At 46.0% G+C, this 24,075-nt stretch overlaps 1 protein-coding gene, 1 non-coding gene and 1 pseudogene across 2 annotated transcripts; 1 reads left to right on the top strand and 2 right to left on the bottom strand.

The window, feature by feature from the left end:
- Positions 1-4,051: 4,051 nt before the first annotated feature.
- Positions 4,052-4,214, bottom strand: LOC142576856 (U2 spliceosomal RNA; annotated as a pseudogene).
- A 3,813-nt stretch (positions 4,215-8,027) lies between these two features.
- On the bottom strand, positions 8,028-8,216 carry LOC142576929 (U2 spliceosomal RNA). The gene has a single exon (XR_012827028.1). It is a non-coding gene; the product is annotated as a U2 spliceosomal RNA (small nuclear RNA).
- Positions 8,217-8,550: 334 nt separating this feature from the next.
- Positions 8,551-12,574, top strand: LOC142575851 (DNA oxidative demethylase ALKBH2-like). Its single transcript, XM_075685550.1, has 3 exons — positions 8,551-9,156; positions 9,280-9,422; positions 11,962-12,574. Exons 1-3 carry the CDS (start codon positions 8,830-8,832, stop codon positions 12,260-12,262), a joined length of 771 nt encoding a protein of 256 aa, XP_075541665.1. The 5' UTR covers positions 8,551-8,829; the 3' UTR covers positions 12,263-12,574.
- The last annotated feature ends 11,501 nt before the right edge of the window (positions 12,575-24,075 follow it).

The raw sequence follows: 24,075 nt of genomic DNA on the forward strand, positions 1-24,075 counted from the left end.
CTATAGCTCGTTCGCTTTGTTGGTTGACTTACTGATTCCTGGGTTGCAGAAATCTTAAGCAGGGGCTTACTCTACTCGCTGTTCCGGCGGGAGCGCTTGTTAGTAAATAAATTAGTGAATTACACGGGAAGAAAGGAAGCCCCGGATGGTGCTTAAATGTGGCGAGCGAACGTGTAAGAATGGCATGATAAATGCGTTTGTGTGTATACGGGGTGCTTTTCTTTCTTTAATTGTTAGCAAAATTTTTAAGTACCCCCTATGGAACATAAGATGGTTCTTATTCCTGAGCTAAATTGCTTGCTCTTGAAGGCAGATGTATCTTTCTCGAAAAAAAAAAAAACGGAAATCTCACTAATTAACAAGACTTGGCTTATTCCCTTTTAGACTAAAATACTTACGGTACGTATAGCAATTTGCGAATAGTAGCCGGTGACTTGGAAAATAACATTCATTTGGGACGATTTCTGAGGATGGCACCAATTTCGGAGATGTTCGTTCCCAAGGAAGGAATGAAGGAAAAAGTGGAGAAGGAAGGTAGGCAGGTAAACCAGTTTAGCTTAACCGGTTTGCTACCCTACACATGGGAGCGGGATGGGGGGACGAAAGTTTGCGATAAAATGCCTGGGTGCTCCAGTATTGTTTACAAGATTTTTCCAGCAGAGAGAGATGTAACACGCAATAAAATATGTATTAGCACTGCACTGAATGCGCATGAAAGCAATTAGTTGTTTATTTATCTTTTATTTTTCAGTAGTGCGCAATTTTTATCCTTAAATTAAAACAAATTTCCGGGTTAACTGGCACTATGTTAAAGAAATAGAAACAAATAAATAAAGAAAGAAACCCATCATTCTTTCCAACTTCCTTCTCATCAGATTTTTCACTTGCTTCACGATTTTTCAGGTTTCATGCTTCTCACTTACTCGAGTCTGCGTCACAATATTTGAAGACACTTCAGCTCGTGAGCAGATGACGTATGTCTTATGCGCGGGTCCTAAGCTAGCGCAAGGTAAACCCCGCGGCTGTCTTCCTTTCTCTCTATCGTTTCTTTTCATTCTTAGGTTCTTTCTTTCTTTCTTTCTTTCTTTCTTTCTTTCTTTCTTTCTTTCTTTCTTTCTTTCTTTCTTCTACGTAAGCGTAACGTTTGCACAGCGCATATAGCCCTTCTCGGCTTACATATACTTTTCAGACTCAACACTTGGCATATCGAAACGCATCTCTCTCTATTTTGATACCCCATTCCTCTTTATATTTATTTATTACATTTTACTGCAATACAAACCGAATATGATCTGGCACAATCAGAAGTTTATTTCTTGTTTCGCTTCGCAGTATTGCCATGCGAAAGGATACGCGGCGAGATTTCACGGACAGCCCTTTCCGAAGAAATTTCGGGTACCTAAGAAAGAACATCCATCATTTCCCCATGTATGAAGTATGCATGAACTGCGGGTCACGTTGTCGCCCTGTGTTTCGTGAGAAAATATGCAAAGCGTGCATTGCGCGCCCCGCCGTATGCGGTGCATAAATCATACGCAACGGCTTCCAAGATGGCACCTTTGACGCGCGATATTCTTTTCCGCTGTCTATACTGGAAATACTAAGATGACCGGGGGAGGCAGGGGGAGAGGGGGGTGGGGGGTGAGCGGTGTCGCGAGTGTCAGCTCAGGTTAAAGTCGCCACGCCCAGCCGGTCTGCTGGCGTCCGAGGCAGGTGTCTTTTTGCTCTCTTTGCTGTCAATTACGCATGAATAAACTCCGTTTTCGGACGTGTCGTGTTACTGTGGTTGTCGATAAATAATTCCCCGCGAATGGCGAGTCCTGGCGTTGCAGCGTGCGCGTCAATCAGACAGTTTTTTTGGGGCCACTATATCCGCATTCGAAAACACAATCAGCTTGCTACGTTTAACCTGCGGGCGAGGGGGAAGTCCGGATAAAGTATTATAATCAGCCGCGCCCAACGAGTGTTGTGCCTTACGGCGTGAAATGGTTGGATTAGCAAATGCTGGAACTATTTAATCCCTGTCCAGATATAGCCTACATAGCGTTGCAGCCTCAGTATCTTATCACCATCAACAATCTAATCAAACCTCTTAAAGCTATAAATGCCGAATTTCTTTATGGACTTCTCCTAGAGGTGCTCGTGAAAATGAACTTGGTCGAACGCGCAAAGCCATTTGAATACCAACAGAACACCGACTTGGAATTTTTTCTAAAGGCATGTGTAACTTCTAACTTTGACGATTGCATTTTCAGCTAGTTAATAAATAAGAGTTCCACTATTGTTTGCCGGCATGACCGAAGACAGCAGCTATTTCGTATTTTGAAAAAGAAAATGAGGTACACCTTTTGGTGATGCGTACCGAAAATTTGCACTGTGTATAGGTCGCTTGTGTGGTCTCAAAACAGTTACTGAATAGTCGCTTTCTCCCAATTTCAAGCCTTAAGTGGCTCATTCCCTCGATGGTCTTGAAAACGCAGCGTGCGGCACAGGAAGTCATGTGAGCCCGCGTCGCGCAGATACGCGCTCCTGCACCTGCTCTCGCGTTCGTCACCGTGTTCTTCCGCAGCTGGCTCCGATGCTGCTCACCATACCAAAAAAAAAAAAAAGGCAAAGTTAATTAAGATATAGTTAATTCAGGTACTCCAACCCACGACCTTCGGTGAGAGTCGAACCCTCGAGGTTATGTGGAAGTCGAATCCACGACCTTTAGTGTTAAGGCGAAGTTAAATAAGGCACAGTTAATTAATACAGAGTTAATCAAGGCACTCGAACCCACGACCTCTGGTGCGAGTCACACCCTCGACCTTTGATGGGAGTCTAACTCACGACTTTTGGATTTAATGAGGCTGAAGTTAATTAACGCGCATTTAATTAAGGTAGCGTCAGTTAGGGCGCTCGAACTCACGATTTTTGGTGGGAGAAAACGAGTAATAAGAAGTAACAGCGCATTCGAATGAGAGTGTCAAGTAATGTAATGAATGTCTCCTGAGCGCGCAGGCTTTTGCCTTCACCCTCTTTGGCGTATGCTAAGGCGACTGCCAATGTTTTATGCTTGTTTTGTTTGTTGTTTTTCTCGGTATCCTCGGCAAAATATGCGTGGCACGGTGTTTATATTTATCCGAAGTACGAAGCAATGTTCTGAGTGAAGAGCGATATATGTTTATTCTGCGTATGTTCACTACAGCGTTTGCAGAAAATTACTCATTGAAGTGTTCCAGGGCGTCGTACTGCCGCTAATCGAAATGTTTCCCAGACTCCTAAAACGACAGCACGAGAGACGGTTGAAATCCGGCGAAAATAGACGGAATTTTAAATGCGATGCGTTGCGAAACTTTTTCCTGCTTTAAATGCAAGTGTTGCACATAATTACTTAACCGCCATTTTGCCATCTGTTGTCGTGCATCATACGAGATTCGTAGGTTGTTTCCCCGGTGCCCTCGGCGAGCTAAACAATGAATCTTCTTTATATCTAGGGAAAATAGCGCGTTCCAGTGGTGACAGTGGTACGCGAGCCCATCACACCTCGGCTGATGTGCAGTACGTACTTTGCCGTACGGCGACAGCGCTTGAGCCAGCGTTTCGCTGGAAACACGGCACGGTAGAAACGTGACGGTCACTTGGGTGACTTGCGGGCTCAGGGGAACGATTGAGACGCGTTCATCCCCGATGACGAGGCTGGCAGCGTGGACGATTTTAGCCATGGCGGCTTCGCTCTTCAGGGTGACTTGATAGTCGCGTCCGCCAAAGTGTTGGACGCAATACACTTCCTCCAGGGATAATGTCGAAGCCGTCGCGTCGACGACGTCTTCGGGACTTATCCCCTCAGGGACCACAACTTCGAAGGCCTAAGCCTTCTGGGGCGGCTGGCTTGCCATGGTCGCGACGACGTCCGCCAGCCGAAGGCGCCTGCACTGGAGATGAACCCCGGCCACCAGCTGCGGGTGGCATATGAACTAATTGATATGAATTGAAAGAGGATGCCTCAAACAGTACACTGCTTTCACGAACATTGATATCCAATAAAGTAATAGCTCTTATTTTCGATTTCGTAATGTGGGCTGTTCTTGGCTTAAGTGCAATACCAGGACAACCCGTGGCGCTGGAGGGGCAAGCCTCGTCCAAGCACCGCTTCACAAAAATAAGTTTAATATCGTAAGACCCATGAGGGTCATATCAGATATTAAGCTGATAAGAACAGATTGACAAGGAAATTTATTCACCCGTAGGCACACTTACAGCTGTGGTAGGAACGAAAAGTACAATATGAGGTACATCACATGTAATACATCATACTTGTTGTAAACAAAAAAGATTAACAAATGAAATAATAAATGGTGTCTTCTTGACACTGGCTTTGTCACACACAACAACAACAACAACAACAACAAAACTCATTACCGCATCCACGCAAAAGCATTATTCTCGGCCTCGAATTTATGAAAGGTACTCGGGGCACATACAGACACAGTCTGAACTCGGGCAACCGAATTGAGCATTATTCTGGCTGTAGAAAGACTTTGCCTCGGGCGACGGTTATGTACCGCGTAGACCAGCGGCGAAGAAACTCGACTTCACCGAGTTTGAACAACTGTTCTTCAAGATGACCCCATATTAACACCCGTAGTTTCCGCATTCTGGGGTACATTGCTCTATTTGTCTGTCGAGATCGTTCTGCGATGTTACGGAAGCACCACAAGATGTAGCTAGCGCTGTAGTAGACGAGACTCGCAAACCGATCTCGGCGCTGTGGTGGCCGCACGATGGATATTCCGAACATTCTTGCAACTAGCTTCCAGAAGGTGCGTGCTACAACGCAGTCCTTTACTACATGCGCGTTGGTCTCTGTTTGTGCGCAATATATGCATTTATCATTCGCTACCGTATGCCAGCGTTCAAGCCTGTCTTTTGTAGGTAGAATGCCCCACAGATATTGCCAATGAAAGTCCTTCACTTGAGAGGGCAAATCAGGTGAAAGCACAGCTGTCCATGTTTGTATAGTAGCTGTCCGTGGAGGTACAGCTGTCTCACACAACATTTCACAAAGCCTGGAAACTGGTGTCGCACGCCACTTTGTAATTCTTAGTTGTACAAGCTGGCTTTGCAAGCGCGCAGCCGCCTCATACTGCGGTGCTGGCGTTACTGCCGTCGGAAGCAAGTTGCCTGTACTCTGCGGCATAAGCGTTCGACGGTAATGGCCCAGCCAATAAAGGAGCAGTGGCCTACCAGGGTACTCATCATCATCAAGTAGATCACATGTACACTTAGTGCACAACAGCGTACCGAATGTAAATATGCACGGCAAGCTCCATCCTCCGCTGGATTTTGGCAGACGCAAAAATTGCTGCGCTACGTATTGCGACTTGTTTAGCCAGAACCATGAGAAAATAAGTGAGTTTACTACTCGAACTGTTGGTGACGGTGGGAGAGCTACCCTTGCAGCAAACCATAGTTTACTGCACAATACGTTCTTGATGAAGAAAGCCCTTTCTGCCAGCGGCAGTGGCGACGCAGTCACTGCTTCTGACTGTTCTTTAATGGAGCTGACAATTTCTCGCCACGTGTGAGGTGAAACACCACTTGTACAAAATTTGATACCTAGTATTTGCATATGCTCGGTCTGTTTAATGTCCCCTGGTAGCGTTATTTCGCCGCGACCTAAATTTAATGCTTCGCATTTTCTCATATTTATTTTGCCCCCTGACATTGAAGCATATTGATTATAAATACGAAGTACATCTACAAGGCTGTCCCCATCCCGTAAAAACAAAGTGATGTCATCCGCATACGCCGATACTTTTATGCACCCGGATCCCGGCATAGGAAGACCTCTTATGAGCGGGCTCTCGCTAAACCGCCTCAACAACGGGTCAATCGCAAGCACAAACAATATGGGTGACAAAGGACAACCCTGCCGCACTCCCCTTGTCACATCAAATCTAGGTGTTAAAATGCTGTTAAGCAGTAGCTCAGCTGTTGTTCGCGAATACAACATCCGCAGGATGTCTACAAACTCTTCAGGGAAGCTATAGCATCGTAAAACCGCAAATAAGTACTGGTGTTCTAAGCGGTCGAACGCTTTGGCTTGGTCCAAGCTTACTAATACCCCTGAAGCTTCACGCGCTGTTGTGTATTGTATGATATCACGTGTTAAGTTGAGAGACGAAAATATACTCCGACCCGGCACGGAACATGTTTGATGTACACTGACTATTTTCGGCAATAATATCTTCATGCGATTTACAAGAAGGGTTGTCAATATTTTATAGTCTGTGTTGAGCAGCGTTATAGGCCTCCAGGATGAGGGTTCTGCAAGGTTGGAGTCTGGCTTTGGCAAGAGCATTACGCGACCCCGATTAAACGATTTAGGAATACCTTCCCGTGCAAGAATGCCGTTAAGGAGCGACACTAAGGCAGTGCCAACTTCCTCCCAGCAAGATCGGTAAAATTCGACTGGTAAGCCATCTGGACCGGGTGTTGATCCGCTGTTCATAGATCGTATAACATCAAAAACTTCTTGCAGATTTGTTGGAGACAATAAATTCTGGCCTTCTGTATCTTCTACTTGAGGTAGGTTAGCGCAAAAGTCCAAAATTTCTTCACTCAATAGCTCTGCATTATAAATCTTTTCCGATGAAAATGCGTCTGAGAACCAGTTCCAAAAAATTCTTTCGATATCTCGCCTCGCACCACTCTCTGTGCCATCTTCTATAATAACTCTTTCAATGAAAGAGCTGCCATTCTGCCTCCTGCTGGACGCACGAGCCAGCCGCAGTACCTCAGGGTCGGAAATTGGCCTGTTGGTCATCCACGTCTTTGCAGAGGTGCGAGAGTACCAGCTCATAAGTATATGGTAGCGTTCACGCTGAAGATCTAGGTATTCGCGGATTAACTGTGTTTGGGAGGTACCGTCTCGTACTATTCTTATCCTTCTCAGGCACTCACAAAGCTGCTCGGTCTCTTTTCTTTTTCTTTTCCTGCTAGCTGCTATGCATACTGACCTCCACCTTTCCTTTAAAGTATCCCACGCTTCGATATTGCGTTCATAATCGCAAACTGCTGTAGCTACTGACGCTTTTAGTTCGGTTAGAGTCGCCTGGTCACGCAAAGAAGCAATGTCTAGTCTCCACATGTCAGTGCGTTCACCTGGCCTTCCCTCGAGGTTCAATATGACAGCGAAAGGGCGATGATCTGAAATGTGCCCGGCGTCCGCGGGGAGATCGAGGATGCTGCACTGGACAATTTGCGTTGTTAATTCAGGGGGGAAATACATTCGATCTAGACGACATTGTGATTGCCTTTGCTGCCATGTGGCGCCAAAGCTTCCGCCATGCATATGGACCCAGGCATCTGATAAATTGTAGTCTTTCCCTATACGAGATAGTTCAGTTGCGTCGTACTGAATCGGCGTCGTACATCAGTGCAACAGCCAGAACACGGCAAAGTCAGCAATGACTTAGGAGTATCACAGCGGCGAAAGCGAAACGTGCACTGTTCACGTTCTTCACACAAGTTCGCCGGAAGCAAGCTGATTACTAAAATACCGAGATTGCAGACGCTCGCACAGGGACGGAAACGCGATGTCTGCGCCAAACACCGTTCCGTCAACGCTGCCTGAGCTTCGTAGCGGGGAGTAAAGGAAAAGCAGCCCTTACGGGCAGCAGATGCAGTGTAAGGCGCCATTGTTAGTACGTCTCCGAATCGGAGACAACGTCCATGGTAGTGGTGTCTCGTGGCATTTTCTTGCATTTCTTGGAGGGTGTCGCCATTGGTTCTGATGACGTAGAGCTCTCTGAAGAGAGCACTCTCTTGGCTTCTTCAGACACTATTTGCGAGCGCGTGCGTCTCTCATTCACCGCTATACTAGCACCACTCGCAAGCGCGGTCGTTGTCTTGCCAACCGGTGTGTTCCTCGACGGACCAGCCGAGACTTCGGGGAGGCCGCGATGGCGTCCAACCTCACAACAAGCTTGCAAGCTTCACGAACATTGATATCCAATAACGTGATAACTCTTATTTTCGATTTCGTAATGTGGGCTGTTCCTGGCTTCAGTGCAATACCAGGACAACCCGTGGCACTGGAGGGGCAAGCCTCGTCCAAGTACCGCTTCACAAAAATAATTTTAATATCGTAAGACCCATGAGGGTCATATCAGATATTAAGCTGATAAGAAAAGATACTACGGATGATCTTAGCCAAAAGGCCGAGAAGCGATACTATAATTTGGCGTCGATGTAACCAACTTCACATTAACCTAGAATATGGAGCCAGTGAAGTGCGAAAGGGAACTACATTTATCAAATTACTAGCCAAAGTTGACAATAAATGTTATGTTTCCTATATGTATAATATGTACGCAATATAACCTTTAAAATTAAAACGCAACAAATTTGACCAATAACGTCTCCAATTTTGTATAACTATCGACGTGCCATCGCTTCGCATGCGTTTGACTGCGATTGGTGTTTAGGTTTGTGGCGCCACCCTGTGTCTAAAACGATAACTTAGGTGACTCGTTATGGTCACGTGGCTTTGTTTTCATAGCGGGAACATGGCGGGAATACCGGAATCCCATGGGCCAGCGTAAACCTCGGCGCCACGGGTCCACATCTTGCAGTTTAACTTATGACTTAAAGAGTTTCGTGCTACTACCGATATAAATCTGTGAACGACCATTTTGTAGAATTAATTGTAGTTCCAGACGCCGCAGACCCTGTGTCAGGTTTAGCCGGATGTATGTTAGCAATTCGCTGCCCGGAACGTAACATTCGCTGTTCAACTATCTGCTCGTAAGTCGCCGGCAGATTTGTGCTTATCCTGCTGAAACGATGTCCATCAGCAACGAAACACCTAAAAACCGCAAAAAATCAGGCACGCCAGAAAGGCGGGTCGTCGCCGGGAGATCGGGTGAGCCAGATGACGATACCGCCCCACCCGTCCGCTCCACATTATTCAGCGATGTTCGTGTAAATCCAGAGCCCCTGGTCATGAGAAAAATCACGCGAGAAGGCCTTGATCTAGACTACATAATACTCTTCGGAAAAACTACGGCAGACTATGTTTTTCGACGGCTGGAGTCCGAAGTCGAATACTTCACGGGAGACCTGCTCAAGATCAGAGTCTATGGCAAGTGGCGAACAATACCCCGAAAACAAGTGAGTGAAATAAATGCATCACACGTTAGTATATCGATAACTTACAGACAGGCAGTTCTTTTTTAATATTTATGATATTTTCCAGATTTTGGTGCTATTTTGGCTTTTGCCGCATCTTTTTAGGTATCCTACGGTGATAAAGGGATGTCCTACACGTTTTCTGGCACCCGGCTGCCTGCCAAACCATGGACTCCTCTTCTTCGGCATTTGAGGGATCTTGTTGCCAATCAAACTGGCCACCGTTACAATTTCGTTCTCGTCAACAGGTGGGGAGGACTACGCTGACATATCTAGAATTTGGCTTGTCTGAGCACTGTCGTTGTGACATATACATGCGTTTCCGTTATTAGGTAGCACTAGAACATCTCGACGTCAAGCCAAATTCGTGCGTACACCTAGTTTTATCTTTGTGCTATATATAACGAAGAAATGCTGTCTAAGTATGCAACAGAGTGCCGTACGTGTATTCGTCCTCGTCGCCTTGTGTACACTGTTTGTACTACACATAGACTTCTAACAGTTTGTTTATGTAAGTGCAACTTGTGCATAACTATGTGACACCAACTGAAAGTTTAATGGTACAATGTAGTGCAAGGACACAACCACAAATAGAGACACATTGACACACATCACAGGTGCTTGTGACTTTTGTCTGTGTATCTTTCTTTGTGGTTGTGCCCTTGGCGTTGCATTATGTCACTATACAAACGCTAACTATCCCAAAACTATGTCCTCCTGTAAGTGAATATTGCCCTCACCAAGTACCCTATCAAACCGATGTGGCCGGACAAAAGAGCTAGCACTCAGCTAGTTGAAACTGACTGCACATGGCCATGGCGGCCGCATTTCTGTGAGGGTGAAATGCAAGAACGCTCGCGTACCATGTTTGGGTGCACATTAAAGAAACCCAGGTAGTCAAAAATAGTCCAGAATTCCTCACTGCGGTGTGCTGCAGAATCAAATCATGGTTTTGGCTCTTAAAACTGCAGGACTTAATATTTTTTTAAACTAGAAAATCTTAAAATGTCCACGACACCACAAAGAAGAGGTACAAGCAGTGCTGTTTGTGGTGTGCGAGGCTGCACCAACTTGCTGCAAGGTTCAAGGGTGCAATGCACTGTGCCGGCACCTTGGCATGCACCACTGTACCTCAGACAATTGAGGGCCAAGGTGCAGTGCACCATAAATAGGTACAGAAAGTGCAAAGAAACTTGGCTGAATCAAATTGACCTAAGGCTGTTTTGTACAGCCACCAGGCATGATTTCCCGATCCATTGTCTTATATACGTAGACATAGTGTGATACCACCACATCCTTTGTTCACAATGAGCAACTGGGGAAAGCTGCACAGGCATCTCGCTTTGCGACTGTTCACTTTGCCTCCTATGTCAACGAGTAGGCGGTGTTCAGTTGGTGCTCCCGCCTGCCTGAGCAGACGACCGCTGACGATAGTACGAGGCTGGTGAATCACAAGACCGCAAGAGAATGTTTCTAAAGCTAGATGCATAATCTAGCCCCTGGCCAAGATAATGGAGTAATCAACAATGGTTAAACAAGGGGTGTTTCTGCAGCCAACCTTTGGGCTAGAGTTCAGTCCTCTTTGTCAGTCCCTTTTTCAAAATGTAGGTTCCAAAAAGATCCCTTGTTTAGCCATTGTAGATCACTTCAGGCCTCCATTTCGTATGTATCTATTGGTCAATAATTTGTTTTTTCTCATAGTTTGTCTTTATATATTACCAGTCAGCATTTGTCTCCTTCCTCTTTTGCTGACATTGTCAGTGTTTAGTGAATTGTATCCTCTTTTTGACTTTCTGTGCATCAAGCAGCGAGCTTCATTTCGCAATATTGGGATTTCACACACCTGGTGACTGCAAAATATGTTGCAGCACTTGTGATTGGCTGCGCCATATGTTAGGCAGAGATCATAAGAGAATTCACATTTAAAGTCTTTATAAAGGTGTCATATGGTATGCATCATTGGTCGATCTGGAACAGTATGTTTTCCTCTGCAGTTGCAAAATATGTAGTAGTTGATCAACATTGAGAAAGTTCCCGTGTACCACTGGTCATTTACTCCGCTGTTAGGTATGGATTTAGCTAAATTTCAACGGAGCATCACATTGCTTTTGCCAATGCATTTGTTTGCTTTTTGCAGTTTACGTAAATATCGGCAACATTGGGACTTTAGCATAATGGCTATAATTCGTGTTGGTGTAAGGCTCTGCTGGTGTTTATGAAATGTCACGTGGAACAGCACAAGTGCCAGTGAAATTACACTCAGGACGTTTTCAATAAAACTATTGATTTGGCAGGATGAAACACTATTTCTGGAGGTAGTCATATGGCAACATTTGTTATGATTCAGATTTGTGTGGCTTCGTAAGATTACTCAGTAAAATTAATGAATAGTTTTTAGAGCACAGCACTTAGGTGCCCGTGCCTGGGTTGCGCATCGGCATACCTCCATGTAACTGCACAAATGCGTTCGTGCCACTGCTCGTGTGTTCGTTGTCATCTTCTACCACAGCTGGCTCATAATGCCAGCATTCCCATACTTCACCTCCCTCTGCAAAGGTGCTGATGACACTGGCCCACTGCCAGTCGGTGTGGTGTTTCCGGTCTCTAGTTCTCTGTCTCAGTATATCGCTAAATGAAAGCATTTATCGAGCTGTGCTCACATTTTGCATTATGGAGTATCGTAATCGTTCCAAATTTTTTTACTTGGGAGCTTCTCTTCGGTATGCAGCCAGGTTCCATGTGTGACGTGTAACAAACTATGTTTTCTTTTCTATAAATCTTTTGCAGATACAAGGATGGCTCTGATCACATTGGTGAGCATAGAGATGATGAGAAGGACCTTGACCACACTGTACCTATTGCATCATTGTCGTTTGGGCAACCTCGGGACTTTGTACTGAAGCATGGAGATGCAAGGCGCAAAGTGCGCCATGTGGATCCTGTGAAGATATGCCTGGAACACGGAAGCCTGTTGCTCATGAACCCACCTACAAATCGGTACTGGTATCATTCGCTCCCACCTCGTAAGGCAGCGGTTGGACCTCGTGTGAACCTTACATTTCGTCGACTGCATACAACGAGTAGTTAGCAAGCATAGACAGAAAATGAGCTGGCTGATATTGCAACTTGCTCTGACAGAGTTCCTATCATTCCCCAATTGGTGCCAACACTACTCCAAATAAGGTGGTGCCCAAGAGGTGCACAGGGATCGCCATAGCTTTGGCTACTGAATAAATGCTGCACTTTTCAGTAAATATTTATACAACAGTAGGTAGAGCGTTTCTAGAAGTTGTCACAGAGATGAGAGCATAAATTTATTCTGAACTGAAAGGACCTCATGAGTGAATCAATTGCGTAGCATGAAAGAGCAGTGGCTGGTATTAAAACTGGTATAGGCTGAGCTTTCGTGTTGTTTCCAAAGTGCTCAAATGCAAAATAGCTGTGCTTTTTATTTTGAACCATTGAGTTAAACAAGTAGGAGTGCTGACTCGGACATCAAGCAATGTTGCATGTTTCATCTTAGAAGCCCTGCATATGCTCCATGTCATCCTCTCACTTGTTTGCATCCTTGTCTCCTTGGAATTTATGTGCTTGGTGCGTAGCGTATGTGGGACCTCAAACGTGCTCTTGTGACAAAGAAACAACAACACAGTAGTGCAAACAAACAAAAGGGCATTTATTGTGCCTTTTGTACACCAATGTCAGCTAGCTGAATCACAGCGAATGGAACATGCTGATCGGTGCTGCTGAATCGAGGAAGTATGACTCATTGCATCAGAGTATTGAGCGAATATGTTTGCCTCATGCTGCATGATAATGCCTAACCATTCATGTGTAGTCACACGAAAGGTGGTGCTTTCGAACGATTGTGTTCGGCCATCCCAGTGCTCTGCTTCGAAGACTTTCGCTAGCATTGAAACACTAGCACCATTTTTTGCGCCACTGCACAAGTACCGGCGGCGCACGTGCAACACAGGGAAGTCGGATTCCAGGAGATGCGAAAGATGCAGAGAAAGCAACATCAGGGGGCATGAGAGAGTCGAGTGTCTCCACATGTACTACCACCACCGTCAACAGAAAATGATGCTGCAGCAATGGCAGTTGACAACACTCATGGCAAAACATGTAAATATGGCTTGAACTTTGCATCTGTTGTCTGCTGTCACAAAACCCACATTTGGAGATAAGCCTGGACCATTACCGCAGCTGGCAGATGATGTGCGATGTCACTGTGCCTTTTAGTTTTTAAAGCGAAGCTTTCTCTACCTACCTCCCCAGGGTTTAGCATTGGATAAAGTGTTAATCGCTCAGTTTCCCACCTCAATGACTCAGTGGAAGGAGCTTTGATAGACTTTATGGGGGCTCAATCTGCTGCAATAGCCAACGCTCTACGAGATAATGAGCACTCCACTAGCTAACATTGAAGATAGAAGTTTTACACCCAAAAAAGAAGCCTGTGCGGTTGCGCCATCTTTCGTTTGCGAATGCAGAAGAGCAACAACGGCCCAGGAGCAGGAAGGCAACTGACTTTATTGCAAAGAAAGACGTGTTCTTAAGCAGAGAATGCTATGACGTCACAGGGCCATGTGCATTCTTTAATCACACCATATAGTTGGATATCATAAGACGTCACACACAAAGCTTGCGCTACGACATTCCTTCCAACTCCAGTCTGCACTTCACTTCCTAAAGTCCTCATGTCTAAACCTATCCAGCAGATGTCACGCACGGCTGCTTCGTCGAGGCATGACTTTGAGCTTGCTTGGAGCTTCTGTGCTCGGCTGTGCTGGGGATGTGTCCTTGTGTGAAGTCGTTGTTGGTTCCGTAGTCGGAGAGTCGATTGAAGCTCGAGGAGTTGGACTTTGCACAGAGCCCTGCAATGCAGATTCCATGGGTTGTGCGGCGGCCATCAGGAGTCTTGTAACGGTGACTACGGGATCTGTGCCTGGCAGTTGTTGCGGCTCAGCCAGGCACATCATGTCAGGCAGTAGCTGCCATCATTCATTTGGGACAGGTCTCGCAAAAGAGTGATGCAAATGGTCAGCATGCACAAAGCACACTTCACCCGCCACATTCACAAGATATGTCACTGGGCTCACAATCTGCTTAACTACGCCATCTTCCCAAGCCACATTTTCACCACGAACACATTTGACAAACACTTTGTCACCCACTAAGAATCCACGTTCAGTACCCCAGTGCTTATCTTTCTGCCACTTGCTGTTCAGCTGTTTGTTGAGCTTATCTTGCTGAAAATCGGGTTTGAGGAAAGAAACCTTGGTCTTAGGTTGCCTCTTTAAGAGGAGCTGTGCAGGAGTGCTTCCTGTCACACTATGTGGCGTGTTTCGATAGCGCATCAAAAAGCTGTCTAACCCAGTTTGCACCAATTCTCTGTTTTGTGAGACATCTGATAGCAGTTGTTTCAGGAATGCGCGCTTCGGTGTTTGCACCAGACATTCGGCTGCCCCGTTCGAAATTGGGTGATAGGGCGGCGTTCTTGTATGTTTTATGTTGTTTTTAGCCAAGAAGTGCTCGAACTCTTGTGAAGAAAGGTTTGCAGCGACTGTCCAAGTCAAACGAAAAGAATAACTTTTTGGAACCCATACAGGTTCCTTGTTCACAATGAGGCAGACAAGACGAGTAGTGGCATATTAAAGGCTAAGTTTGTGACGTAATGATTGGTTGTAGATGATTTGCATGCTTCCTGCTGTTCGGTTCATGGTCCCGGTTGTCGACTGGATGAAGGATGACTCAAGAAGAAGCCGCATAGTCAGATTTCGTTCTTTGGCTAAAATTGCCACATTGTCCCAATCAGTGTAATGTCCGGACGTATGCGAATGCTCAGCAAGCGCACTTGGAGCAATATCTTCATTTCTGACGCCACGCTGGTGCTCCTTGAGTTGCCGTGTAAACTTGCCAGTTTCACCGATATAGACCTGGCTGCAACCGCCACAAGGAATCCAGCAGACAACCTCAGGGAAGTTGATATATGGTAGGCGGTCCTTAACATTCACAAGCATGTTTCTTAGCTTGGAGTTTGGCACTGCCAATGCGCAAGTTGTACTTCGCAGCCACGCGGGACAAAGCTTCGCTTATCCCGCAAACATACGGAATGCCTGTGCTGGCGTAAAAAACCTACAGATTAGCTGTCACTGGCTGCAAAACTTTATTTTCAATTCTTGCTACAAAATGGTCGCGGCAGCCATTTTTGGAAAGTTCCCGCCGTACCATCTTGAGCTCAGATTGCAGGTGGTCTTTCTCAGTGCAAATCCGCATAGCATACGTCACGAAGCAACCAATTTCTTGTGAGCCACGGGGTGATTCGAATTGAAATCAATGTACTGGCCTGTGTACGTAGGCTTGCAGTATACAGTGAAGGACAGCTCGCAACATTTCTGAAGGACAAGGATGTCAAGGAACGGGAGGCAGTCGTCTTTTTCAATTTTCACAGTAAACTGCAGCTTTGGGTGCACTGTGTTGAGCTCATGTAGAAGCCTGTGGACGTCTTCTCTTCTCTTTTCGTTTGACTTGGTCAGTGGCTGCAAACCTTTTTTCACTTCAATGCCTGACCAGACAAATTTTCATCGCAACCTTGACTACTTGAACTCTTGTGATACAAATTGCGACCCAATATCACTCACAATTTCGTCGGGAAATCGGTACGGTGCAACGACACTTCGTAGTTTGGAAATCACTTGGCTTGTGACGGTTGAGGTCATTAGCCATACTTCAATCCACTTAGCATAGGCATCAACTAAATCTATAAAGTTAAAGTGTCCTTTCATAGCAAAGTCAACATGCAACCTTTGCAAAACCTTGGACGGATAAGGCCAAGGGTATAGTGGTACATGCTGCGCGGCTGGTTGCATGACTTGGCAAACCCGTCAGGTTCATATGTAATCTTCTACTGCTTTATCGACACCTGGCCACCAAATGAAGCCTCTTGCCAGCGTTTTCATCCTTTAGGTGCCTGTGTGGTCCTCATGCAGCCAAGACAACACAGCCGGTTGCACTGCATCGGGCACGATCACCCTTGTGCCTCACGTGTCACAACCTTGCTCAAGTGATAGCTCTAGCGTAGTATTGTTGGAGTTCGTTAGGCACTTCGGAAGGCCGACCATATCACGTGTACTCGACGACTCTGTGCAGTTTGCCATCATGTGCAGTAATCTTAGCTACGTCAGAAGATTTAAACGGAGTGCTTTCAAACACGGAAAAACATTCTGAAGTCTCAGATTTGGGACAAGATGGTAAAAGTAAACGAAATAGAGCATCAGCCACTTCGATTTCAGCCTCTTTGCGGCACTTAAGCATATACTGGTACGCTGACATTACCAAGGACCATCTTTGCAATTTGGCAGCTGCTTGTAACGTTGCCGCTTTGTTTTGTTCCAACATGCTTACGAGTGGCTGGTGGTCTGTGTACAACGTACTTTCTACCAAAATGAAACTTGTGGAACTTTTTAAGTCCGAACATAAGTGCTGGGGCCTCTCTTTCACATTGTGCATAATTTTTCTCGGCTGACGTCATAGTTCATGAAGCAAAAGCTATCGGATGCTCTTCTCCGTGTGGCAGCACATGAAAATAACTGCTCCAATGCCGTACGCAGACGCATCACATTACAACCAGAGCGCCTTGCTTGTGTCGTAGTAGGTAAGAGCATGGCTGTCTACAAGCAGATGCTTAGTTGCTTTGAAAGCATTACTACACTGCTTTGTCTGCAGCTATTGTTCTTCCTTCTGTAACAATCTGTACATTGATTCTGCTACAGATGACACATTCTTCATAAATTTACTGTAAAAATTGAGCAGCCATAAGTATGCTCTTAATTCGGTTACATTTGTTGGCTCAGGAGCATGCAGGATTGCCTTCACTTTCTCTTCTGTCGTGTAGATGCCATCAGTGCTAACCTTGTAACCAAGGTACGAGACAGAATCTTGGAAAAACTTACATTTTTCCTGCTTTAACGTAATGTTATGCTCTGAAAGCTTGCCTAGCACCCGCTCGAGTGTTTTTTTGGCAATCGCCCACGTTCTGGCCTGCAATTATGACATCATCATTATAACAACGAACATTTGGAATACCAAGCAAAACCTTATCCATCATGCACTGGAACAAAGCAGGGGCACTGGCTATTCCATAAGGAAGTTCGTTATATTTTAGAGCCCCTTATGCATGTTAACTGTCAGAATATGTCTTGGTTCTTGGCTCAGTACTACTTGTTGGTATGCCGATGACAAATCTAAGACACAAAATTCTTTGCCTCCATACATTGCTGTGAACAGTTCCTCAGATTGTGGTAGTTAGTAGTGGTCAATTTTAAGTACAGGATTTACAGTGATCTTGTAATCACCACAGAGGTGTATTTGATCACCTTGCTTCTTTGGGACCAAAACCAGTGGAGTTGCCCAATCGCTTCTACTCACAGGCGTGATTACACCTTAGCGTTCAAGCTCACCGAGGCGTTTTCCCACTTGTTCATGAAAAGAAGAAAGGAAGTGGGCATGCTTTACAAAACACCGGCGTACAACCCGGTTGCAAAACGACTTGCGCCTCAAAGTTCCTGATAGCACCAAGCGATTGCGAAAACACGTTTGGAAACTTCGCGCAAATCTTATCTACTCCGTCTTCACTGCGCACACTGCAAAGCAATTTCCAATTCAGCTGAAGCTTATCAAGCCAGGTTCTTCCCAGAAATATAGGTAACTCGCACTCACATTCTTTAACAACGATTGGTAAAACAGCATTCTGCCCTTCTTAGGTCACGGTTAAATTGCATTGCCCTATGACATCCACTTTCTCGCCTGTGTACATCTTTAGAACAATCCGCATTGGTTCACAATGCACATGTGAAAACTTTTCTTTGTACACACTTCCAGGTACAACTGTCACTGCGGCCCCTGTGTCCACCTGCATTGACACTTTCTGGCCTTCCACGTTTACAGTCACCACATAACCATTCTTCACAGATGTGTCGACTGCGCAGGTGTACAGAATTTGCTCATCTTCCTCTGATGATTCCATTACTGTATATGCCTTCAGCTCACCTTTGCTCGTTCGACACATGTTTTGAAGGTGTACAACTTTTGAACGTAGCTTGCACGAGTAGTTTCTTTACCAGCAATTTTCTGGCGCATGCGTCTTGCCACAGTGGTAACAATTTTGTTTTTTAGTCGTGTTTCACGCCGAACTTTTAGCCTTCGCTTGGTCACGGTCGCTGCTCTGATGCTCGTTAGTTTTCACTTCCACTGTGTTTGTGCTCTCCGCCTGGTTTCCTGCTTGTATTGCAGCTGTTTGTTTCGCGGCCAATTCACTGTCAAGAGCTATTTTGCATGCTCTTTCAAACATGAGTGCGTCAGTCAAGAACAACGCCTTCTGCGTTTCTTCACTTTGAATCCCAGCTACCAATCTGTCGCGTAGAGCGTCCAGGAGAAATTACCTGAAGTTACATTTCCGGGCTAGGTGCTTCAACTCTACTACGAAGTCATCGACACTTTTGTGGTCAGGCTGTAGTGGCTTTGCAAGAGCTCTTTTACTTGCGCAGAGGTCTCATCTCCTGGTAGCAATGGAACAACCAAGTTCTTGAGAATTTCATATGCTTCTGCACCAATTACTGTCAAGGAAATAAACAGTTTCTTCACTTCTGCTATCTCCTTTGCCCTGACGTAATGCTCAAATCGTTCAACAAACGATTCGAAGTTCTGAACCTTAGAGCCGGGACGTGGCTTGGTAGGAGAAGTAAATGTGTTACTTATTTGACTTTCGGATCCCTTGCTAGCCTATGGTAGTGACGCCTCTAGTAGTAGTGTGGCCTCGTTGAGCCACCACATCTTCGATGATGGTGTCCAGTAGGCCAGATCACAGCAGTCCCACCCTCGTCACCAGATGAACTAATGCACAGGAGCGACAACGGCCCAGGTGCAGAAAGGCAACTGACTTTATTGCAAAAGAACGACTTGTTCTTATACAGAGAATGCTATGATGTCATAGGGCCGTGTGCAATCTTTAATCACGCCATATAGTTGGATATCACAAGACGTCACACATAAAGCTTGCGCTACGACAATTTGCTGTACTCCAATTCTATAGTTTCACTAGGACAAAACTGGCTACAGTATGGATCTCATGTTTTGTGCAGTTTTCTTTGCGACATTGCAAGGTTTAGGTTCTGTGGTCGGTGTTGGCGGCTGCCTCACATTTCTCTGCAATTGCTGCTGTCGTGGATGAGGATGGTAGTGGGATGTATTTGTCACTAAAATCTGGTGTGCATGATTGTAGAACCGACTGATTTGCATCTTTCTTTGGGAATACAACACAGCCACCTAAAGAGAACAGAAGTGCTGTCAGCATACTCAGGAATTGCACCGAGATCAGGAACTTCACCCGTTACCCCCTGCTTGAGCCTCCTGACGTAGTTTGCAAAGCTAGGCTCGCCAGATTGAGGCCGTTGCTGAACCACTGCACGCCAGCTGACATAAAACCCCATTTGGCCTCACTACCACAGCTAAACGTCATTGTGGCCGCCCCACTCTGTGGAACTCAACTCACCTGCTACTGACCCTGCCGCTAACTGAACATGGCCTTCCACCTCATCGTTCCTGAACAACACCAAAGAAGACCTTCCAACACCTCGGGATGGCTAGGAGAGGACTTCTTTCCTCGTAGATTGCAATTGCCAAGCGCAAGGTACCCAGGTGATGCCAACCTCCCATAGCACCAGCTTGGCTCACTGTCACCGTGCCATCCAAACCCTGAAGAGAAAAGCAACTGCCCTCATTGTCCATCTTTGACCTCAAATTGGCCTTTTGCCCACAACATGGCCTCAGCTTCAGTGTGTGGCCACCGCACAACATCGAAATGGTCAGCATGCCAGATAATGACACCACCGCAGCACTTCAGTAGACCAAGTCCCTCATTCTCGATGGCAAATAACACAAGATACCAGCCTATGTTGCAGCTGCTGCTATCTTCTGCAAAGACACCTTTGGTTTTGTAAGGAACATATCACCCACCACCCTACTTGACAATCTTCGCTCACTCTCAGCACCTATCATACATACTCGAATGATGGGCAGCATGGCTACCACCCTCATCACATTCTCCCAACTCAAAGTGCCATTATATCTTTACTACTGCAAAGCTGAACACTGTTGTTACCTGTACTTACCATGCCAGCGAGTGTGTAACATCTCTCCAACAGTGGGATATTGGGCTGCTGTATGCCATACCTTAGATCAACCACACTGTGCAACCTGTGGACTTTCATCTCCACTAGCCACCCACAAGTGTATTCTCCAATGCATCCACTGTAGTGACCAGCATCTAACCATGGCTACCCAATGCCCTGTATGCAACTGCTGACCATACAACAAGCACTGCTTGCTCCTTAACCAGGGCAAGATAGGGGCACCCCAGGCCTCCTCGCCAAAGGGGCTGTACAACATGGGTGGTCAGGACTCCTCGCCTGCAACAGAGGCCACTGCTGCTACTTTGCCTGATATGCCTGCATTTCTAAAGAGCTCTACCAGTCATAACTGCAGTTGCGCTAGGAGTTCAATGGCTTGCAGGAACGGGGCGGTTCCAGAGGGGGCTCTCAGCATCACAGCCGCTCCCGTCTTTGCTACGAGCCACCCTTGGACAAGCATCATGCTTTCAGTCACAGTCCTTCCTCAGCACCAGAAACTTCAGATACTGAAGTCAGCACTTCAGACTGCAGTTCGGCAACACAGGTTGTGTTGATACCGCAGAAATCTAAGCCAGCCAGGCCCTCACCAACACCAAAGGTGAGTCAGACAGCGCAGCCTTCCACCGCTCGTATACACACACACACACACACACACATTGAACACCCCACTTCCCACCCCTTCCATTATGCCTGCCCCTCTACTGCAAAACACAAACCACACTAGTGAACTCATTCCGGCACACCCTCCTCAGGGAAGTCAAGAAAGTGGCCACCGCTGTCCAATCCAGTCTTTGTGTGGAGATGCAAGTGGAAATACAAACTCTTAAAGAAGGAATAATGGCGACCGTCCATACTATCCTGCAACAGACCATATAAGAAATCTTGCAGAGACTCCAACCTCACCACACCTACCAACTCTCTCATCACCCTACCCCAAGCCACTAACACTGGCCAAGACTCACACTGCATCCACACCTGAATTTGCACCAGTGAAATACCCATATTGATGCCCACCAACAAACCTCCTCTGCCAGGACCAGTCACCCTGAAAAAACAATTCCTTTCAACTTCTCCACATCTGGCAATGGAACTTTCAATGCTATCGTTGATAACATGGTGCCCTCACACAATACATTGCCTCCCAAGCCGATCCACCAGATGATGTTGCTCTCCAAAAACCTACTGCAACCCCTCGCTCACAGGATGTGAATGAACACTACACAGCTCTATGACAATACACAAACACTGGTAGCCACCCTGGTCAACAAGTGATTCGTAGTAATTTTGTACATGCTCAGTGGCTTTCACATCTCCCACGTCCTGCTCAAGCTTGTCTCTACCGATTGCACCTAGTAACAGCCTCTTCATACTCAACCTATACAGTGACTGCCAAGATGACTTCAGTGCTCTATCGGCAGTCGCCAGACTGGCCAAATAGGAATTATAAACATCGATCTCAACGCCACTCACACAGCACGGGGTTACCATACCGACACCCTGGAAGGCCAGAAACTAGCCCAAGCCGAGGTACTTCACCTACTCACCCTGCTAACCGAAACAGTTCAACCCACCTGCTTGGAAAGCAGCATTTTCCCACAGCATCTATCCCAGCACATGCCCCCACCTCACCATGATCAAAGGCATCACTTGTTGCCATTAGACCAACCTCATGGAAACATTGGGCAGCAATATCACTGCATCATTGCTACAGCAGCCACAATCACGGCAACACACACATCCAAGTTCAAGATCTGCATTACTGATTGGGATGCCGTTTATTGCACCTACTCCCAACATCACACATATCCCCTTCTTTGTAAGTCTGACTGTATAACATCCAAGGGTGTCCGCAGAACTTTCTGCAGAAGGGGGGGGGGTTGGCAGGGGAGGACAGAGGGGTCTGACGAAAGACTTGTCTTGGTACAGATATCAATATGTTTAAACAGTTGGCTGCCTGACTTGCTATTTTCATGATGTCAGAGAACTGCTCTTCAGCATTAGTCTGGTGGCCATAAAAAATATTCTGTAACTCAGATGTGGTTGGGTACAGAAGAGAAGCCCATGGATACACTTTGCAGAATGTTTGTAACTGGTTCCAGCCGTGCGCTGTACTTTGCTAGAATGTGCAAGCACACGAAAGATGAGCTCGTTGCACAGTAGCGGATGTGAGCTCGTTCCCCAGTTACAGCATTTGATGTTGATTCCGTTGACGCAAGCTCGTTAAGTGCTTCGACTGTGGCCACGTAATGCTGAGAAAAGATCCTAATTGACTTGTATATTGCAGACCATCTTGTTTCACACAGCATCACAATGTTGGGCACCAATTTCCTTCGGAGCACGCTCTCGTGGAAGATGTTTATGGTTTGGTGATCCCTATTGTGTTTAGAATTTCAGAGACCTTGTTCAATTCATTTGTCAAGAAATTCGGTTTGTTACTTGTGCAGTGGAAGAATAGTGCTTTTAGGTCTTTCTCTATTATTCTGTTCACTGCAGCTTTTTTGCTGCTGTTGTAGAGCATCTATTGTGCCCCTGTCCAACGAGGTTCGGAAGAATCAGCCCAGCATCCGTTAAACACTTCAAGATCATAGCGGCAATGCAAGCGAAGTTCAGTTGCTCCAGCTCTACAAATCCCATAAACTGCTCTCGAATACATATATCGGTTTCCTGCCTTGTCAATGAAGCGAACACCTATAGACATCTGTTCTGTTCCTGCAATACCTGAGGTTTCGTCTGCAAGGATAGAAAAACCAAATGCTGTGTTAGCTTTGGCCACCATTTGCTCTCTCAGTATGTTGCCATAGAATGTGATGATCTCATTCTTGACTCAGACTGAAATGTACTTAGCATTGCCCGCAGAAGAAGCGAAGTGTTCCTGAAGTGAAATATCTCCAGCTTCTACCCGAAAGTCAAGGAGATCATTAAAGACTCCGCTTTCAGAGTGCTTCCCGCAAATTGGCCAGTCATGCGTTGTGCAAACGATAATGGTGCAAACTTTTGGAAATAGTTTCTCACAGTTCCTTTCAACTTGCTCGTGTTCACCTGCTGTATGGCAGGTAGCTGCTTGCCTGTCATCGCATCCATCATCACATTTCATGCATTTTTTTGGAATTACTGAAAGCGCGTATGATAAAACTAGCTTGGGTACCCCGGTGAACGTTCGAAGGAAAAGTGACGCTGAGACAACAAAGGGCACTCTTAGCAGTCGCTGAGCACGCAAGCCAAGGGGCACAATCTGCCAGCCATCGGTAGAAAAAAGTCCTCTTGTCAGGTGTTACATTTTTCTTAGTCATACGTAACATTTGCCGACGGTGGGTAATTTCATATAGTCCAGGATACTCGTTTGTTTAGCTTTGCCTAGAAATTCTCCCAAGTCATATTTTTTAAACAAGTTAGTTGTTTTCTCGCTATTGTTACTGTAATTTAATCCCAAGCAAGAAGAAACGGAACGCCATGGGAGCTCACTGTTGGTGGAGTCCCTTCCATGGAGTCAGCGACCTCTGCTACTGTCCGCTGATGAAAGTTTGCATCACTCTTGTCAAATGCTACAATGTTGACACGTCACACTAGAATATTCAACCGGGCAGCTGAACAACACTCCATCAGGCACCCGCTGACGCTTGAAGCTTCGGATGCCCTTCATTTGGGATTGCGGCAGGCAAAGCTTCCTATGGAGTTCCTCATGGTGGATAGCATTGGAAAATGTATGCACATTGAT

This window comes from Dermacentor variabilis, chromosome 3, assembly GCF_050947875.1.
Source record: "Dermacentor variabilis isolate Ectoservices chromosome 3, ASM5094787v1, whole genome shotgun sequence".
Lineage (NCBI taxonomy): Eukaryota > Metazoa > Arthropoda > Arachnida > Ixodida > Ixodidae > Dermacentor > Dermacentor variabilis.

Coding starts and splice junctions, on each gene's coding strand:
- LOC142575851 (XM_075685550.1), top strand. CDS start 8,830: ATGTCCATCAGCAACGAAACACCTAAAAACCGCAAAAAATCAGGCACG. Junction 9,157..9,279: donor GAACAATACCCCGAAAACAA/GTGAGTGAAATA, acceptor GCATCTTTTTAG/GTATCCTACGGTGATAAAGG. Junction 9,423..11,961: donor AATTTCGTTCTCGTCAACAG/GTGGGGAGGACT, acceptor AATCTTTTGCAG/ATACAAGGATGGCTCTGATC.